The sequence below is a fragment of the Macrobrachium nipponense genome, chromosome 1, assembly GCF_015104395.2.
Source record: "Macrobrachium nipponense isolate FS-2020 chromosome 1, ASM1510439v2, whole genome shotgun sequence".
In the NCBI taxonomy this organism is placed as follows: domain Eukaryota; kingdom Metazoa; phylum Arthropoda; class Malacostraca; order Decapoda; family Palaemonidae; genus Macrobrachium; species Macrobrachium nipponense.
In genome coordinates, this window is record NC_087200.1 from 27,990,464 (window position 1) to 28,009,319 (window position 18,856).

Below are 18,856 nucleotides of genomic sequence, written 5' to 3' on the forward strand. Positions count from 1 at the left end.
CTATAATGCGTGTACGTGAGATCATTTACTTAGATTGGATGCTTAAGATTATACCGAATGACTTTTGTGATGAATAACCGTAAAAGTATTGTAATTCAATATCGCATTACCACTACCGACAATTACTATTCCTTTCATTCAATTGATGAATCTCTTCATTTCTGTTCCAGTTAAAGTTAACAAATTTAATATCAAACCAAGTGCGCAAAGATGAATATGAAATGGCGTTTAAATTAAACACACAAGAACTTCTCGTGTGGTTCGTGGAAATTTCTCTGGAATCATCAGGTAGGGAGAATCCCGCTGGCGCCCCTATATTATCCTTAATGAGAAAACTTTTAAGGTTTTTTAAAGACCATCCCTTGTGGTATAGCAGAGGGAATGCTATAACGACGTAGTTACATATTATGCGGTGTTTCCGTAAATAGTTTTCGTTGGAGCCACAAATCTCACTCAGAAATTATAAAAAATATCATAAGAAGATGTTTTAATAACTTGGGAATCTAAGCTAGTAGTTTGATATTACTGAGCGAGATCTGCATCAAAATTAGTTAGGAAAAATCTTCCGTTAGTCTCAACTTAAAATTAGAATTATACTAAAAATTGTGTGTATGAAAAGAATTTCTATTTCTAATTTTCATCTATAATTCTTATTTATGAAATTACCATATATAATTTCCAAATATAACTCTTATATATGGAAAGAATTTGATGCAGGAAACCTTTTTGAGAACAAAGTCAAAGGTTTCACGTTTATTGAAATAGTCAGCTAAGCTGCAGTAAATTCTGCTGTATTTGGAAGAATTTCCATTTATAGTCTCCATATATATAAGATTTATATATTGAAAGAGTTTTATACCGAAAAACATTTTGAGAAGTAAGCAAAAATGCTTCACGTTCAATGAAACAGTCAGCTGAGCTACATAAATTCTGCCGACTGCGCGGTTTTTCTAGATCTGGACTGGACCTCCCTGGAGCTTTGCCAATGAATTTTTCTTTCGTTTCCTTCTCTCTCTCTCTTTCCCCTTTCCTTTCTTGGCCTTTCTCTTATTCCCGCGTATCTGAAACAAAAAGAATTAATCTAGCCTCCCCTTTTGTTTTGTGAAAAGAAGAAGCTGAGGATGGTAAGTCTTCCAACGCTTTCGTCTTTCTCTCAGAAAATATGGATGCTTTTATAGAAGGAGAAATCGAACATGCAAGATATGGCGTTTCTCTCCTCTTTCTCTTTCTCTCGATCGATCGACCGGAGAAGAAGAAGAAGAAGAAATAGTAGAAAGAGAAGATAAAGAAGAAGAAGGAGAAGTAGAAAAAGAAGTCAAAGAAGAAGAAGTAGTAGAAAGAGAAGATGAAGAAGAACAAGGAAAATTAGAAAAAGAAGTTAAAGATGAAGAAGAAGCAAGCAGAGAAAGAGAAGATACGAAAGGAGAAGGAGAAGTGGCAAAAGAACTTAAAGAAAAAGAAGAAGTAGTTGAAATACAAGATACAGAAGAAGAAGGAGAAGTAGAAAAAGAAGTTAAAGAAGAAGAAGAAGTAGTAGAAAGAGAAGATAAAGAACAAGGAGAAGTAGAAAAAGAAGTTAAAGAAGAAGTAGTAGAAAGAGAAGATACAGAAGAAGAAGGAGAAGTATAAAAAGAAGTTAAAGAAGAAGAAAAATTAATAGAAAAAGAAGATAAAGAACAAGAAGTAGAAAAAAAAGTTAAAGAAGAAGTAGTAGAAAGAGAAGATACAGAAGAAGAAGGAGAAGTATAAAAAGAAGTTAAAGAAGAAGAAAAACTAATAGAAAAAGAAGATAAAGAACAAGGAGAAGATGAAAAAGAAGTTAAAGAAGAAGAAGAAGTAGTAGAAATAGAAGATGAAGAAGAAGAAGGAGAAGTAGAAAAAGAAGTTAAAGATAAAGAAGAAGCAGTAGAAAGAAAAGATACGAAAGGAGAAGGAGAAGTAGAAAAAGAAATTAAAGAAAAAGAAGAAGTAGTAGAAATAGAAGATACAGAAGAAGAAGGAGAAGTAGAAAAAGAAGTTAAAGAAGAAGAAGAAGTAGTAGAAAGAGAAGATAAAGAACAAGGAGAAGTAGAAAAAGAAGTTAAAGAAGTAGTAGAAAGAGAAGATACAGAAAGAGAAGGAGAAGTAGAAAAAGAAGTTAAAGAAGAAGAAGTAGTAGAAAGAGAAGATAAAGAAGAAGGAGAAGTAGAAAAAGAAGTTAAAGAAGAAGAAGTAGTAGAAAGAGAAGATAAAGAACAAGGAGAAGTAGAAAAAGAAGTTAAAGAAGAAGTAGTAGAAAGAGAAGATACAGAAGAAGAAGGAGAAGTATAAAAAGAAGTTGAAGAAGAAGAAAAATTAATAGAAAAAGAAGATAAAGAACAAGGAGAAGTAGAAAAAGAAGTTAAAGAAGAAGAAGAAGTAGTAGAAAGAGAAGTTAAAGAAGAAGAAGGAGAAGTAGAAAAAGAAGTTAAAGAAGAAAAAGAAGTAGTAGAAAGAGAAGATAAAGAAGAACAAGGAAAAGCAGAAAAGGGAGTTAAAGAAGAAGTAGTAGAAAGAGAAGATACAGAAGAAGAAGGGAAAGTATAAAAAGAAGTTAAAGAAGAAGAAGATAGGTAGAAGAATAAAGAACAAGGAGAAGTAGAAAAAGAAATTAAAGAAAGAAGAAGTAGAAGAAAGAGTAGTTAAAGAAGAAGAAGGAGAAGTAGAAAAAGAAGTTAAAGAAGAAGAAAAATTAGTAGAAAATGTAGATAAAAAAGAGGAGAAGTAGAAAAAGACGTTAAAGAAGAAGAAGTAGTAGAAAGAGAAGATAAAGAAGAACAAGGAAAAGTAGAAAAAGAAGTTAAAGAAGTAGAAATGTGGGGTTCCGGGTTGCATCCTGCCTCCTTAGGAGTCCATCACTTTTCTTACTGTGTGCGCTGTTTCTAGGATCATACTCTTCTGCATGAGTCCTGGAGCTACTTCAGCCTCTAGTTTTTCCAGATTCCTTTTCAAGGATCTTGGGATCGTTCCTAGTGTTCCTATGATTATGGGTACGATTTCCACTGGCATATCCCATATCCTTCTTATTTCTATTTTCAGGTCTTGATACTTATCCATTTTTTCCCTTTCTTTCTCTGCAACTCTGGTGATACTTTCTTCTTGATTTTGTCAATCAACGTCACCTCTGGTCTATTTGTACGTATCACGTATTATTATTATTATTATTATTATTATTATTATTATTATTATTATTATTATTATTATTATTATTTTATTATTATTATTAAAATTGGAAAAGTAAATCCAAAATAATATGTCTGTTTGATCTTGTTATTTAAAATATTATTATTATTATTATTATTATTATTATTATTATTATTATTATTTTTTTTTTTTTTTTTTTTTTTTGCACTATCACAGTCCTCCAATTCGACTGGGTGGTATTTATAGTTTGGGGTTCCGGGTTGCATCCTGCCTCCTTAGGAGTCCATCACTTTTCTTACTATGTGTGCCGTTTCTAGGATCACACTCTTCTGCATGAGGCCCGGAGCTACTTCAGCCTCTAGTTTTTCTAGATTCCTTTTCAGGGATCTTGGGATCGTGCCTAGTGCTCCTATGATTATGGGTACAATTTCCACTGGCATATCCCATATCCTTCTTATTTCTATTTTCAGATCTTGATACTTATCCATTTTTTCCCTCTCTCTTTCTCTTCAAACTCTGGTGTCCCATGGTATTGCGACATCAATGAGTGATACTTTCTTCTTGACTTTGTCAATCAACGTCACGTCTGGTCTGTTTGCACGTATCACCCTATCCGTCCTGATACCATAGTCCCAGAGGATCTTTGCCTGATCGTTTTCTATCACTCCCTCAAGTTGGTGCTCGTACAACTTATTACTGCAAGGTAGCTGATGTTTCTTGCACAGGCTCCAGTGGAGGGCTTTTGTCACTGAATCATGCCTCTTTTTGTACTGGTTCTGTGCAAGTGCCGGGCATTCGCTTGCTATGTGGTTTATGGTTTCATTTTTCGTATTGCACTTCCTACATATGGGAGAGATGTTATTTCCATCTATCGTTCTTTGAACATATCTGGTTCTTAGGGCCTGATCTTGTGCCGCTGTATCATTCCTTCAGTTTCCTTCTTTAGCTCTCCCCTCTGTAGCCATTGCCATGTGCCATCGCTGGCTAGTTCTTTAGTCTGTCTCATGTATTGTCCGTGCATTGGTTTGTTGTGCCAGTCCTCTGTTCTGTCTGTCATTCTCCTGTCTCTGTATATTTCTGGGTCTTCGTCTACTTTTATTAGTCCTTCTTCCCATGCACTCTTTAGCCACTCGTCTTCACTGGTTTTCAGATATTGCCCCAGTGCTCTGTTTTCGATGTTGACGCAGTCCTCTATACTTAGTAGTCCTCTCCCTCCTTCCTTTCGTGTTATGTATAGTCTGTCCGTATTTGCTCTTGGGTGTAGTGCTTTGTGTATTGTCATATGTTTCCTGGTTTTCTGATCTATGCTGCAGAGTTCTGCCTTCGTCCATTCCACTATTCCTGTGCTGTGCTGTATCTGATTACTGGCACTGCCCATGTGTTTATGGCTTTTATCATATTTCCGGCGTTGAGTTTTGACTTGAGTATCGCCTTGAGTCTCTGCATATATTCTTTCCTGATCGTGTCCTTCATCTCTTATTATTATTATTATTATTATTATTATTATTATTATTATTATTTATTATTATTATTATTATTATTATTATTATTATTTAAAAAATTATTTTAAATATATGTACTCATATATAACTGTGAATTTGTTTCTCCAGTAATAATAATAATAATAATAATATCACGGAAGAAGACCCTCTACCAAACATGCTTCATTAAAAAGAATGGACGCCAGGATGCCGCTGAGTTTATATTGCAGTTTCTCCATTTCCAGGATGGGTGTCTTCGTGGCAGGAGAAGGTGAATTATATAACAGTTGTCCAAAGTTCATTTGTTGTAGGACGAACTTCCGAAACGTTAGGGAATAAATGAATGAACTTTAGGCAGCTGTTATAAATACAATTTACCTGCTGCTGCTGCTGCAGCGAGGACACTCATCCGGGAAATTGAGGAACAGCAATATAAACTCAGCGGCATTCAGGTGCCCATTCTTTTTAATGAAGCATGTTTGGAAGAGGGTCTTCTTCCGTGATATTATTATCATCAATATTATTATTATTATTATTATTATTATTATTATTATTATTATTATTATTATTATTATTATTATTATTATTATTATTATTATTATTATTATTATTAAAAATGATTGCTGCTTCAGCACTATTAATCTTTTTCTGATGACAGCTTTCTCGTTGTTGCTTATGAAGTATGTTTGAAAGAGGGTCTTCTTCCGTGATATTATTATTATTATTATTATTATTATTATTATTATTATTATTATTATTATTATTATTATTATTATTATTGGTTGCAGGTCCAAAATAATATAGCATGTGAGAGTCGATCATTCAGGTGTCCATTCCTTCTTATGAAGTATGTTTGAAAGAGGGTCTTCTTCAGTGATATTATTATTTATTATTATTATTATTATTATTATTATTATTATTGGTTGCAGGTCCGCAAAAATATAGCATGTGAGAGTCGATGGTCTTTAGAGTAAATATTAGTAGCTTTTGAACCTTGTGCTAGGTTCGAAAGCTATTAATATTTGTCAAAGGCTATCTATTCTCACATGCTATATTATTGTGGACCTGCAACCATTATCATCATTTTCGACACTGAAAACTGTGCCTCATTATTATTATTATTATTACTATTATTTTATTATTATTATTATTATTACTTATTATTATTATTATTATGATTATTATTATTATTTTATTATTATTATTATTATTATTATTATTTAGATTTTATTATTATTATTCAAAATTTGCACATAAATTGCAGTTATTTTTACAAACGCCTTGTAATCTGGTACTACGCCTGCTAGTTAAAAAAGTCAAAATATTCATGAATAAAAAAGCCAAATATTCGTTTTCACGAAATTTTTTTTAGAAAATTTAAATATTATGATGAATTTATTTTGTGGCGGCATCTGTTCCCCGAAAAATCTCTCTTTTGATTACATATATCGTTAATATACCTGTTACCCGGTAGTGGGGTAGTGCCATCGGTGCGTTTTACGCGGTGCACTGTAGGCATACATAAGGTTCTTTGCAGTGTTCTCTCGGCCCCTAGCTGCAACCCCTTTTATTTCTTTCACTGTACCTCCGTTCGATTACCTTTCTCCCATTCAACTTTCCACTGCGACGTCTTCTTCCTTTTACACCTTTCAAACTTTCTTTAATTTTAATTTCCCTTTCACCGCTGATTGACTTCGTAGGTCCCAGCACTTGACCTTTGGCCTGCCTAGATTTTATAATCCGATATACCTGTTAGAAAAAATGATGACATATATTATTTGCCGTCGCATGCACCAAGCGTGACAAAATGGAGGTCTTTCCCTCTTCCATGGAAAATGTGGCGCGAGAACTGAAGAAAAACGCGGCACGATTTAGTGGGTCCAAGACGCTCCCATCCCTTTATAGCAGCCAAAAGCCGACTGAAGTTTGCATAATGGATTCGCTCGGCTAATACTCGCCATCAAAGCCTCCTCATATTCCTTGAAAGGATCATTCGCCCAAGAATAATGGACTTCGCGAAAGATTCAAGAATGAGCTTAAAGGCTCCGTCCAGTGGACGGCGCGAAAGATTTAAGCTTGCGTTAATGCTGAGTGAATGTATCCACGAAATAATGGAGCTCAACGCTTTATTAATGTTCTGTAGGCTCCGCGAAATATTGAAGCTAAATCTTGTGTTGATGTTTATCTACGGGCTGCTCTATGAGCAAGAGCCCATGCTGGCATAAGGCCAGCTTAATTTCAAACAACATGATGTTTAGGGGACTCTGAGAAGAAATCAAAGCTTATTTCATGAGCGTTGAATATGCGTCCTAATTTTGTGATTGACATATATCCAGCCAGACGCAATTGCTATGAAATTTCTCCTAAACATTATGCGAGTTATGTCGAAGGCGTTGAAAGGACACTATATTGCAGTAATATTCTAATAAGACGTTCGTTTTATCTACACTCAGTCCATCCGACGACTGTTAGAAGAGATCTTCTCTTTGTGTCCTATTAACGCTCTTTCTTTTTCTCTTCCTTTCGTTTGAACGTCTCATTCCTTGCCACTTTCATTCATATCTAGTATTTTTTTTTCTAGTAGGATATTTAGATAGTTCTTGTATGCTCAGTCGCCGAGTTTCGTGCATGTAGGAAATATGTAGTTTAATATCAGAAATTCAGTCATCAATGGCGAGACATATAAAGTATTAATAGCTTTTGTAAACGCTGTATTGTTAGTGTTCAACATATTCCTCACTTTCTTGACTCAAATAGGAAACTGCCATAGTCAGAATAAAAGCTAAAAGTCTTCACAAAGTTTATCCTCGTCTAAGGCGAGATTTCGAACGCACAAACTTTGGAATAGAGTCAAAATTAGTTTCGGTATCTCCTCCCACTTTTCATATTCAAAAGAAGAATATCTCGGTCTCAAAATAATATCCTTAAACGCTTCAAGAATTTCTCGTTCTACAAAAATGAAAATAGAACTTCAAAGACTCGCTATATAAGTTTTTATAACTTCCAGAAGCGCCGTAACAGTTTTTTTTTTTCTTAAAGCGAGATTTAACCCTTAACCCTCGTACAAAAAATTTTATTTACATCTAAAAATGAAATCCTCTGCGAAAAACTACCACTAATGTCTCCTATTCCAGAAAAGTTGCGGAGACAGAATAATATATATATATATATATATATATATATATATATATATATATATATATATATATATATATATATATATATATATATATATAACCAATAAGAGGTCGAGGCTAGTCCCCTTCCTATAACAAAGTGAAGAGGTAAAACAGCTCAATACATCGGTTTTCTTCATTTTCAAGGCTAAAAAAGGAAAACCAAAAACACATACGTCACAAACCTGTCCAGCACAAAACAAAACATAATTAAATAAAATCAACACACACACACACACACAAACTATGTAATAAAGACCAAGTGAAAAAGATTTGAGACAGACCTTACAAACAACCCGAGGTTCGGTTGCTAGCAGATTGGCCAGAGCGAGAAGCAGTCGAGATGAACCAAGGAAGAAGAAGAGTGGTGTTAGGTCTAAGCAACGTATAATGGAACCGCCGTACTGTTGTTATCTAAAGGTCGGAGCAAGGTGCTTAACGACCAAGGATTCGAGTATAGGCAGGTGGTTTTCATTAGGGCTGAATCAATTAGCATTTGCATATTAGTGTATGGGGTTTCTAATACTTGAAGCCTCTGTGCTAGAAAGCTTACTCCCTGTGCGGTAACTATTACCCACAATAGGTGACTCACATTATACTTTGGGCAGCCGGCGAGTGCTTCCCACATAGTAAGTCTTTTCGTTGCACATATAGCAAGTACATAAGTAAACCAGGCTGGACCGTATTGAAATAGGTAATTTTTCTTCGTGTCGAAAAATATCCACCTATGGTTTTTGGATTCCTTAAGGTGGATTTGACATCAGCTGCTGGGAAATGTTTGCTCATTATCTTCCTTAATTGTGGTGTAAATGTGATATCATAAGTGCATGGGAAACTGATAAAATGTTTCAGTTTTGAAGCCGGATCTACCGGAGCTGATTGCCCATTAAGCATCTTGTTCCAACCTTAAAAAACATTACGGCAGTTCCATTATACAATGCTTAGACCTAAGCCTACTATTCTTCCCTGGTTTGTCTCGACTCCTTCTCGCTTTGGCAAATCTGTCAGAAACCGAACCTCGGGTTGTTTGTAAGGTTTGTTTCGAATCTTTTTCACTTAGTTTGTGTGTGTGTGTGTTTTCTTTTTTTTTTTTTTATTTTTTTTGCTGGACAAGTCTGTGACGTATTTGTTTTTTTGGTTGTCCTTTTTTAGCCTTGATAAAGAGACCACTGTCTTGAAACGTTGTCAATATTAAAGAAACCCGATGTATCGAGTTGTTCTGCCTCTCCACCGTGCTATATATATATATATATATATATATATATATATATATATATATATATATATATATATATATATATATATATATGTGTGTGTGTGTGTGTGTGTGTGTGTGTGTGTGTGTGTATGTATGTATGTATGTATGTATGTATGTACTGTATAAATATGTATACTATACAAATAAATAGTGATTTTATATACACTACATATTTATATATATATAAACATTATTTATTTGTATGCCAGAGTCTTGGTCAGCGTCTTGAAGGGACTGCTTTAAGGACCTCTCTTCATCTCTGACCTTTGTTGTGCCCATGCATGTTTTAGGTCAGCAGCTGGACCTTACGCAACGTAGCATACGGGAAGTGTGGTATTAGTTTTGCGGTTTGGTTTGACATTGAATTATTGTGTATTATTCTTTATTTTTCCTTCCTGGATCTCTCCAAAATGGAGACTTATGAAATTCTTGGCTGTTTATGAGAGGTAAAAGAAATCACTCGATATTCTTTTTACCGTTTCACATCTCGTTGTTTTAATTGTGATTTGTTTTTATTTCTCGTTTAATTTTCCTTAAATTCTCCGAAGTGAAGACTTGGGAAATCGTTGTTGTTACGAGAGCTGAATGAAATCACTCGATTTTCTGTTTAAAACGTTTCACATCTCGCTTTATAGATGGCGCTGAAAACGTTGTCAAAGGGGAGGGTATTCGAATTCCTGACCACTGGAATTGATATGAAGATTATATATCTCTTCAGAGGAACAGGAATTCCCTCTGTACCTATTTGTATCTGTACGTTTCGAATTGTGTTACACAAACCATTCGGTTTCCAGAAAAAATAGGTTAACATTTTCACTCCTTTTGTTAGAGTATTTAATAAAGATTCCAAACAACACAGCGTAGTACAAAAGCCTGTTGTGTTTGCGACTAACATCTTTAAATACCTTGTAACAGCCCACCCGTTGGGCGTGCGAAGCCGGTTCCTAAAGAGTGCGAGGATGCCTGTGAATAATTCAAAGAAAATATATATATATATATATATATATATATATATATATATATATATATATATATATATATATATATATATATATATATGTTATATTTGTATGCAAAAAATTAAATGTAATAAAATGAATAATATATATATATATATATATATATATATATATATATATATATATATATATATATGTGTGTGTGTGTGTGTGTGTGTATGTGTGTGTGTATGTGTGTGTGTGTGTGTGTGATTATCTACCACAGTCATCCTACTCGACTGGGTGTTTTTTTTTTTTTTGTGGGGGTTCAGTGTTGCATCCTGCCTCCTTGGGAGTCGATCATTTTGCTCACTATATGTGCTGTTTCTAAAAGCACATTCTTCTGCAGGAGTCTTGGAGCTACTTCAGGATCTAGTTTTTCCAGGTTCCTTCTCAGGGATCGTGGGATCGTGTCTAGTATTCCCATGATCATGGGTACAACTTACACTGGCATATCCCATATCTTTTTTATTTCTATTTTCAGGTCTTGATACTTACCATTTTTTCTTTCTTTCTTTCTTATCTACTCTGATGTCCCATGGTATTGCGATATCAATGAGACATGCTTTCTTCCTGATTTTGTCAACGTCACGTCTGGTCTATTGACACGTATCACCCTATCTGTTCTGGTACCATAGTCCCAGGGGCTCTTTGCTTGATCGTTTTCTATCACTCCCTCAGGTTGGTGCTCGTACCACTTATTACTGCAAGCTAGCTAGTGTTCTTGCACAGGCTCCAGTGGAGGACTTTTGCTACTGAGTCATGCCTCATTTTGTACTGGTTCTGTGCAAGTGCGGGACATTTGCTTGCCATGTGGTTTATGGTTTCGGTTTTCATATTGTACTTCTTGAATATTATTATTATTATTATTATTATTATTATTATTATTATTATTATTATTATTATTATTATTATTATTATTGCTACAGCAGTGCTGTGAGCTACAGAGAAACCTACACTTAATTTCATAATGAAGTGGCAACGTTGCAACAGACTCGAGTACAGCTTTTCGTTTTATTTCAGCAATTCAAGGAGTGCTAGAAGCAGCTACTGATTTGAAATGGGTGCATACATTGAAAGAGGTTAAGAACCACTACCTTATAAGGTAGTTACATCTCCGTTGAATGGTTAGCGTTCCTTGCTTCATTGCTTAAGCTTCATGGTTTGCAAACCTTTTCATTGGATGGTCGTATTTAAACAATCTTTCATAGCAAGCATGTTTTTCAAGCAACTTTTTTTTTCTTGTGGATGTTTAATCATCTCAGGTACTGAACTTGGCCATCTGATACCATTTTGGAACCATAATATGTAAACTCCTCGGCCAATGAGTGTCTCGGTTTGTTAGATTTAGTACCGAGGTCCACACCAGCGTCTCACCACCTTCCGTAGAATTCCTTTGTTGGAGTATACTCAGTGAGGCTTCCATTTATTCATATTTTAATCTTATTTGTTATTTATTTATTTTGAATTTCACACTGCAATGTAGTACCTACTGTTGTTTACTGTTAGTTATGTTTATTTAATGTATCTACTGCTATTTGTATCTGTGCATTCACGCAGTTTTCTCCTTTTCTTTGGTGTTCTCGATTGCTTTCCACGAATGGAGAATCAGTTCTTTGGAAATTGCGTTGCCTCTTCCTTGAGGAAGTAATAATAAGATAGTACTCAAACGAGGAAGAAGACCCACGACCCCGCCCCACCGAGAACATCAAGATATATTATAAGGCCTTCATGCACTCTCAATACCGCGAGGAGGAGAAGGCGATGAAGAAGATCATTAAGGAGAACATCCTCCCCATTGAAGAAGGCAAGATAGTGGACCTTATAATATACTACAAAAACCGTAAAACAAAAGACCTTATCATGAAAAATAACCCCTCACCGCCATCAGGAGACCCCCTCAAGCAGACGAACATAGTATACCAATACATATGCCCCGCCCGAGGATGTCCTGGGAAGTACATTGGAATGACTACCATGCGTCTTGCGAAGAGAATCTCCTGTCATGCCCAAGAAGGGGCTATCAAGAACCACGCCCTCACCGCCCACCAAGACACAATCTCCCGCGACTGTATTATCCGTAACACCAGGATAATAGGGAGAGCACCCGACCCTCGCCGTCTGCGCCTCCTGGAGGCGTTACTCATCCAGGAGCAAAAGCCCTCCATGAACACGACACAGGAGGCCTTTTTGCTCCCGACCTGCATGCGAAGAAACGCTTCAGTAACGGCAAACATCACCATATCGCCGCCCGAAAACGCCCCAATTCAAGAAGAAAATACCACCGAAGACGACATTAATACGATGAATAATACCAGCTGTGACGTCACGCGGCCTTTACCCAATCAAAATGAAGCCCGGCGTGATGATATGCAGCTGAGAAGATCGGCGCGCCTGCTGAGCATGCGATCGGGAGCTGGCTTGAGCCCGCAGCCAGGCAGCCAATGAAAAAGAAGCTCCCCACCCACGAGCCATATAAGCAGCTGGACTCACCTTCTCACTTGAGATGTACCTAAAGAATCTTTTCAGATCACCTACGGGCCGAACAAGGGAAAGGCCCGTGCTAACAAGAAGTGTTGGCTTAATACAACAACAACAACAACAACCTTCTCACTTCAATCCTTCACCCACCTCCGCCCTAGAGGATGTCTGAGGCTTATTCAGACGAAACGTCCGGAAATAATCGAAAGAATAGAAAAGAAAAAGAATTTAACATCAATTCTATCTGCAATAAACTCTACGGGATATACCCGAGAATTTGACTACTTCGACCTAATTGAGATATGTCAACCTTCGGTGCGTTGCTCACCAGTTTAAGCAACAATGAGAAAGCAATAATTAGAAAAATAGAGAAGAACCTGTATTAAATTAATGCAGCTGTGGCAGCAATCACTTTTAATAAAACATGTTTAAAAGAGGGTTTAATTCCAGCATACAGTAATAATAATAATAATAATAATAATAATAATAATAATAACAATATTGTTATTATTATTATTATTTTTATTATTTTTATAATTATTATTATTGTACGGGCAAATCTTAGTCGCTTCCACTTTTAATTACACATTTAATCACAGACTTCACTGCCACGAAGACTAGCTGCTGGCTCAAATTGGGCTTATTACATTGCAACTTTTCAATTCTTGGACACTCCTCTTCAATTCCAGAACTTTTCCAGCTCGCTCGGTAACTGCATTAACCCGCCCATCAGGGAACCGCTTCCTCAGAATACTCAAATCATTTTAAAAAGATGAACTATTAGGATTCTCCCACCTCATCTGGCTTCCATTTGTCCTTATGATGTTGCTCTGAGCAACATTAAAACACTTTTCTCCCTGAAGTTTACATCTATATCTTTCTTGCCTGTGCACATCCATTGGTGAAAACATTTTTTTACAATAAAAGTTACAGCACTAGAAAGCCATACTACCTATATTACATTACTGTGAATTCATTTCTTGTTATTTTCTCTGTATGATTGTGCTGTAGTATCTTTCCCCCCGTTTACTTTCAATATCAAACGCAACTGTTTCATAATGTAAGCTTGTTTGCTACTGAGTTCTTAGTTGACACATCTCCTGCTCTTCTCCCTTCAAGCCTTTTGTTGACATCTTCTCAGGTAAATGAGGCAGCGCTTTGTCCCGAAAATTCTTACGCTCTCCCCAATCGACTTTTCTTTTTTTTTGCAGTGGAATGCTCATCTCCGCACGTTTTGCGTTACATCCTTGCCTTCACTTAAACCTTGCTTAGATTCACGAATTAGTCATTAAATGACCCTCGCCACCAAAACACGGAATATCAGTATAGTAATAATGATGTTCTGTCCTGGTGTCTTCCGTTCTCCAGGTTTTTTGGGTCTAGCCTTGTATCCACAATAACCTCCGTGAAGTTTACATATCCTTATCCCCTTCAGTTTCACACTTTAGTTCCTGTATTCCAGTATCAAAAGAATATCGTATATAGTCTCCAAGTACCATGTCTGCTATCATATCGTCCATTCAGAAATCCATTTCTCGTTAAACCCTTTTTCTGTTCATATACTTCCCCCTCGAGCGAAACATATCTCTCTAACTTCCTCCTCGCCTTCTCTATCGTTCCCTTGTATCCACAATGGATCCAAGACCAGCAAATAATTGCTACCCTTCTAACAAAACCACCCTTGGATATTATCTCAAACTTCTTATCAACTACTATACCTCCTCCTTTATTCGTAGCTCATTCATCATTCACCTTTTCCCTGCATCATACTCTTCCTACTCAGCTAACGTCCATGATAGCTTTCTAAACCAGTCCATCCAAATTCAAAATTTCTCTCATTCTCACTTTAAATTTTGTGATGTCATACTCAGTTTTACCTTAAAATATTCCTTTTGCCATTGCATCGGTCAGTTATTGAGTCTTCCATCTACTCTGTGCTGATACCACAATTTTTTCCTTTTTAAGTGTACTTGTAAACATTCCTTTTATGGAACTGTGCTGTTTGCATTCCCATCAACTGCTTTTCCTTCAGGACACATCATCCACTAGGGTCGCTCCATTCACATCCAAGAGAAAGAGAGAGAAGGAGAGCGTGCAGAAGAGAGGAGGAGAAAGAAAGAGAAGGAGAAAGTGCAGACGAGGGGCAGAGAAAAAAAGAGAATAACGTTTTTGAGAGAGAGAGAAGAGAGAGAGAGAGAGAGAGAGAGAGAGAGAGAGAGAGATAAAAACGAGTATATGTAATAATGACAATTAATAAATTGAAAGGGTGATTGTTACTTATATAGTGGTTGTAAGAATCCTGGTTCCTTTTATTTGATATTGAATATATTCGTTGATATTCACAATAGCCGCATGTTCCTGAAAGTCCCAGACTTTTAATTTCATAACGACTTAACCTCCATTGCCTGAGGTATCCTTCTGAACGGTGGAAATCAAACAATCCAGACTACCTACTAGCTCTCAATTCCTGAGGCATCCTTTCGTGGTTCGTAGGACCCCTCGTGAAGATGAAGAAACAGGAAGACGGGCCAAAGAATTTCTTAATTGACGTTCTTTGGATCCTCAACAGACGCTGGATAAACACCCCCCGCTGGGAACTCGAAGGAGCGATCAGTCAGGGGGCTTCGTCTATCGGGAGGTCTTGTCTGCCTATCAGCATCCTTCGACTCGAAAGGATGAACTCTTCAGGGACTCCGTTTGTCCTCCAACATCCTTAAAATGGAAAGGATGATCAATCAGGACGCGCTCTCCATCTGTCTCTGTCTTTTTCTCTCCCACTTTATTTAGTTTTTGGAGAGTGCTTTTAACCTCCCCTGCTCCCCCTCCCCATCTTCCCCCTCCGAATAATCCCTGTCCCAAAGCTGCTAAACCAAACACAACTGTTTACGAAGTCGACATAAAGAAAGATCAGTTTCCCCTCCACATGATTGCATTTTCCAACCGTCTTTAAATTTACTTCAACCTAAGAGTAAAGAATAAAAAGGGATAAATGTTTACATTAAATGATTTATCGATCTGCACTTTTTTTCTGTAAATATCTATCAAGCTCAAAATGTTTACACAAATGACGGTTTAGACCATGCAATGAATTATGCAAAGGATTAGCCACTCTTCTTTTTTGTAGCTTACACCAAACTTTCATTTCTTTTCGAGTTTTGATCGATCCTTTCAGAGTGAAAATGTGATTCTGGAAACGTTGCAGAACACTCAGTAGTTCTACAAGTCTTATTTGAGATATTGATAACTGTCAAAATAGTATGAAACGAATCTCACAGGTATGTGTAGTCAAATACATTAACACTAGATCGAGGTATGTTAGATCTGTCGACTTTTAATTGAGTTTGTTCTTAACCCTTCTTCTTCTTCTTCTTCTTCTTCTTCTTCTTCTTCTTCTTCTTCTTCTTCTCCTTCTTCTGCATCATCCCCGCCGCCGTCCTTATGCAATGGGGTAAGCTGCCCTGATGCATCTCCTCCAACTATTCTTATCGAAAGCATCCTTCTTCATTAAACCCTTCTTCTCGACGTCCTCCATCTAATCGTTTGCATTCTCCCTGACCTTCTGCCTCTGATAGATCCCACCCAAGTCCTTTTCGCTCTTTCTTCCTCATTTATCCTTACTATGTGACCACCACCTCATCCCTTTGTAAATAACACGGAAAGACAAGAATAGCCAACAATTCACAGACGTTTCGAGATATCACTCTTCCTCCTCAGTGTGAGTAGTAGGCAATTCCTCGAACCTGTTGTGTTTGTTATGCGTCGATCAGAGTTCGATGTGGACCTTCGACATCACTACGGTAATAATTGATAACCTTTGTGGCACGTGAACCTTCTTCATCCCTGTAGATTAGATCACTGTGTTCTGTTCTTGAAGCAAAAGTTATTCATTATTCGGAGGTTTTCTGGATACGATTTCTGAAAGTGTCTGTTCACTGTGTACCTGGTTCTTCCGTGACCTTTCGCTCCAGTTGCCATGGAGATCTTCGCTTTAATGAGAGAACAGATTAGATTAATTTTTCCTTTTAGCTAAGATGAACAGCGAAGTTTATTCCTATTTTTCGCCAATTGGAATTGCCCGGTCGGAGAAATTGAATTCTGTCCGTCAACCACGCATTATAGCATGCTCGTAAACAGAGATTTCATACAACGGAGAGAGAGAGAGAGAGAGAGAGAGAGAGAGAGAGAGAGAGAGAGAGAGAGAGAGATAGAAGTCCAAATTTATTCTTTTGATTATTTCACTTCAGCTTCTTATCATCACCTCATAGTTGCCATCGTTCATGGGCCAGTGCTCCAACATGGCCATCCTAATTTGCCATGGCTCCAAGTCTTATTGAGTTCTTTTTCTGGAGCGTACATGAAGTGAGACTTGCCTTTCCTTTCTAATATTTAAACATTTGTGTTTTATTTATTATCAATTTTACACTAATCTGTCTTCTGCTATGTCTCTAAATTATTTATAGTTAATTAATATGTCTACTTATATTTGTGTGTTCACTTCCAATTCTTTTCTTTGATTTTCGACTTTTTTTCCACAAGTGGAGAATGTGGAAGAATCTATTCTGTGGAAAATGCCTTGCCTCGTTTTTTTATGAAAGGAATTATAACACGAATGGTGATGACGATAAATATAACAATAAATAAGATACTGGCAAATCTAAGTTTCTTCTACTTTTCATTATCCACTTTATTAACAAACTTTACTCTCACGAAGCCGAGCAAGCTCGAGTATCCCTTATTATTGCAACTTCTCCATTCCTAGACATTCCTCTTCAATTCCAGGACTTTGGCAGCTGTTCGATTATTGCGTTAACCCTCACTTTACGGAATCGCCTCTTCAGTCATTGTTCTGTCGTTTATTTGCAAATAATCAAAACATTGACCTACTGGGATTCTTCCACCATCTTCTGGTGTCAATTCGTCCTCGTAACCTAACATTTATTTGTGTCTGTCTTCTCTTTAAATTACTTTTTGGCACTTTTACCATTTTCTCTTCTCCCTCAAAACACATTTCCATAATGTCTATTCCTTAATCTGTGTTTCTTTCTTTTTTTAGATATAGATATAAAAATATTTGTATACTAAGAACTGATTTCCTCTAGCAAACATTGCCATTTATACTAGACACCCATAAAACTTTCTTCTCTGCATTACTACATTCTTTATGTGAGTGTGTGTGTGTGTGTGTGTGTGGGTGGGTGGGTGCGTGTGTTTAAGTGCACCATAGTGTTTTCCTTTGTTTACTCTCTTATGTCATACACAACTGTTTAATTATGAAACCTGTTTGCCCTGAGTACTTTGTCGACACACCTTTTGCCCTTCCTCTTCCCCTGTCATCCCCTTTTGTTGTCAATTTCAGATTCTCAGTAAAATCCCTTACAGACTTAACAGTGTTATGCTACAAAAAATCTTCCACCCTCTGCTTTTGACTTTTCATTCAACGATATAACACTCATCTTCCCCACGCTTTGCGTGGAACCCTTGCCTTCATTCATTAAAATAGACATAATTGACCACCACCAAAATACGAAATATCAGTGCTATGGATTCTCCCGTGTCCTACCTTATCTAAGTTTTGTATGGCCTTGCCTAGCATCCTCGGCAGCATACCTAAGAGATGCTTTTTATGAGCCCCTCTCAGCTTCATAAATCAGCTCTGCTTCTCTCCTCTCTCATCTAAATTCAATAAATACCATCACCTCAATTGCACCTTTCATTAAGGAATCCATTACCTCGTCAAGAATTTTTTGATGATTATGTTTTCCTCAAACAAAACGTATTTCTCTCTCTTTCTCCTGTCTGTTATTCCCATATAGCCACAATGTACCTGAGACCCATCGATGAATTGCTGCCTCTCTAATCCAAGAGTCGCTGAATATCTCAGACTCCTTCTCAAACCCTGCCTCCTCTTTTCTTTATTCAAAGTTGATTAATTAGTATCCACCACAATTCTACCCAGTAAAGAATTTTTGTTATATTCATTTTCAGTGTAATATTGTAATGTTAAAGTTTACCTTTAAAAAAAAAAAAATGATCTTCAAATTGCATTAAACAGTTACATCCTCTTCCACCCACTCTGTCCTGACAGTCAGTCTTAAGAACTAATTTCACCGCCATATTTTCTTTCCCAAGTAGACTAGTAAACATTCCTCTTTTGGCGCCGTGTTATTCGCGCTTCCATTTCCTTTTCCCTTCAGGACACATCACTAGAGTCTCTCCAGTCTTATGCAAGAGAAAAGAGAAAGGAAAAGGGAGTAGATAACGGAAGAAGGAGAGAGTATAGAAGAGAGGAGGAGAAAGAGA

The 18,856-nt window shown here is 36.6% G+C and overlaps 1 protein-coding gene across 1 annotated transcript in view; it reads left to right on the forward strand.

Annotated features, from left to right (window-relative positions):
• The window catches only part of LOC135218720 (gelsolin-related protein of 125 kDa-like), a 17,905-nt gene extending 15,595 nt beyond the window's left edge, over positions 1-2,310 (forward strand). Inside the window, exon 2 of the mRNA XM_064255169.1 lies at positions 1,931-2,310. Within this exon, the coding sequence (XP_064111239.1) occupies positions 1,931-2,310 (380 nt within the window). The remainder of the gene's footprint in view (positions 1-1,930) is intronic.
• The last annotated feature ends 16,546 nt before the right edge of the window (positions 2,311-18,856 follow it).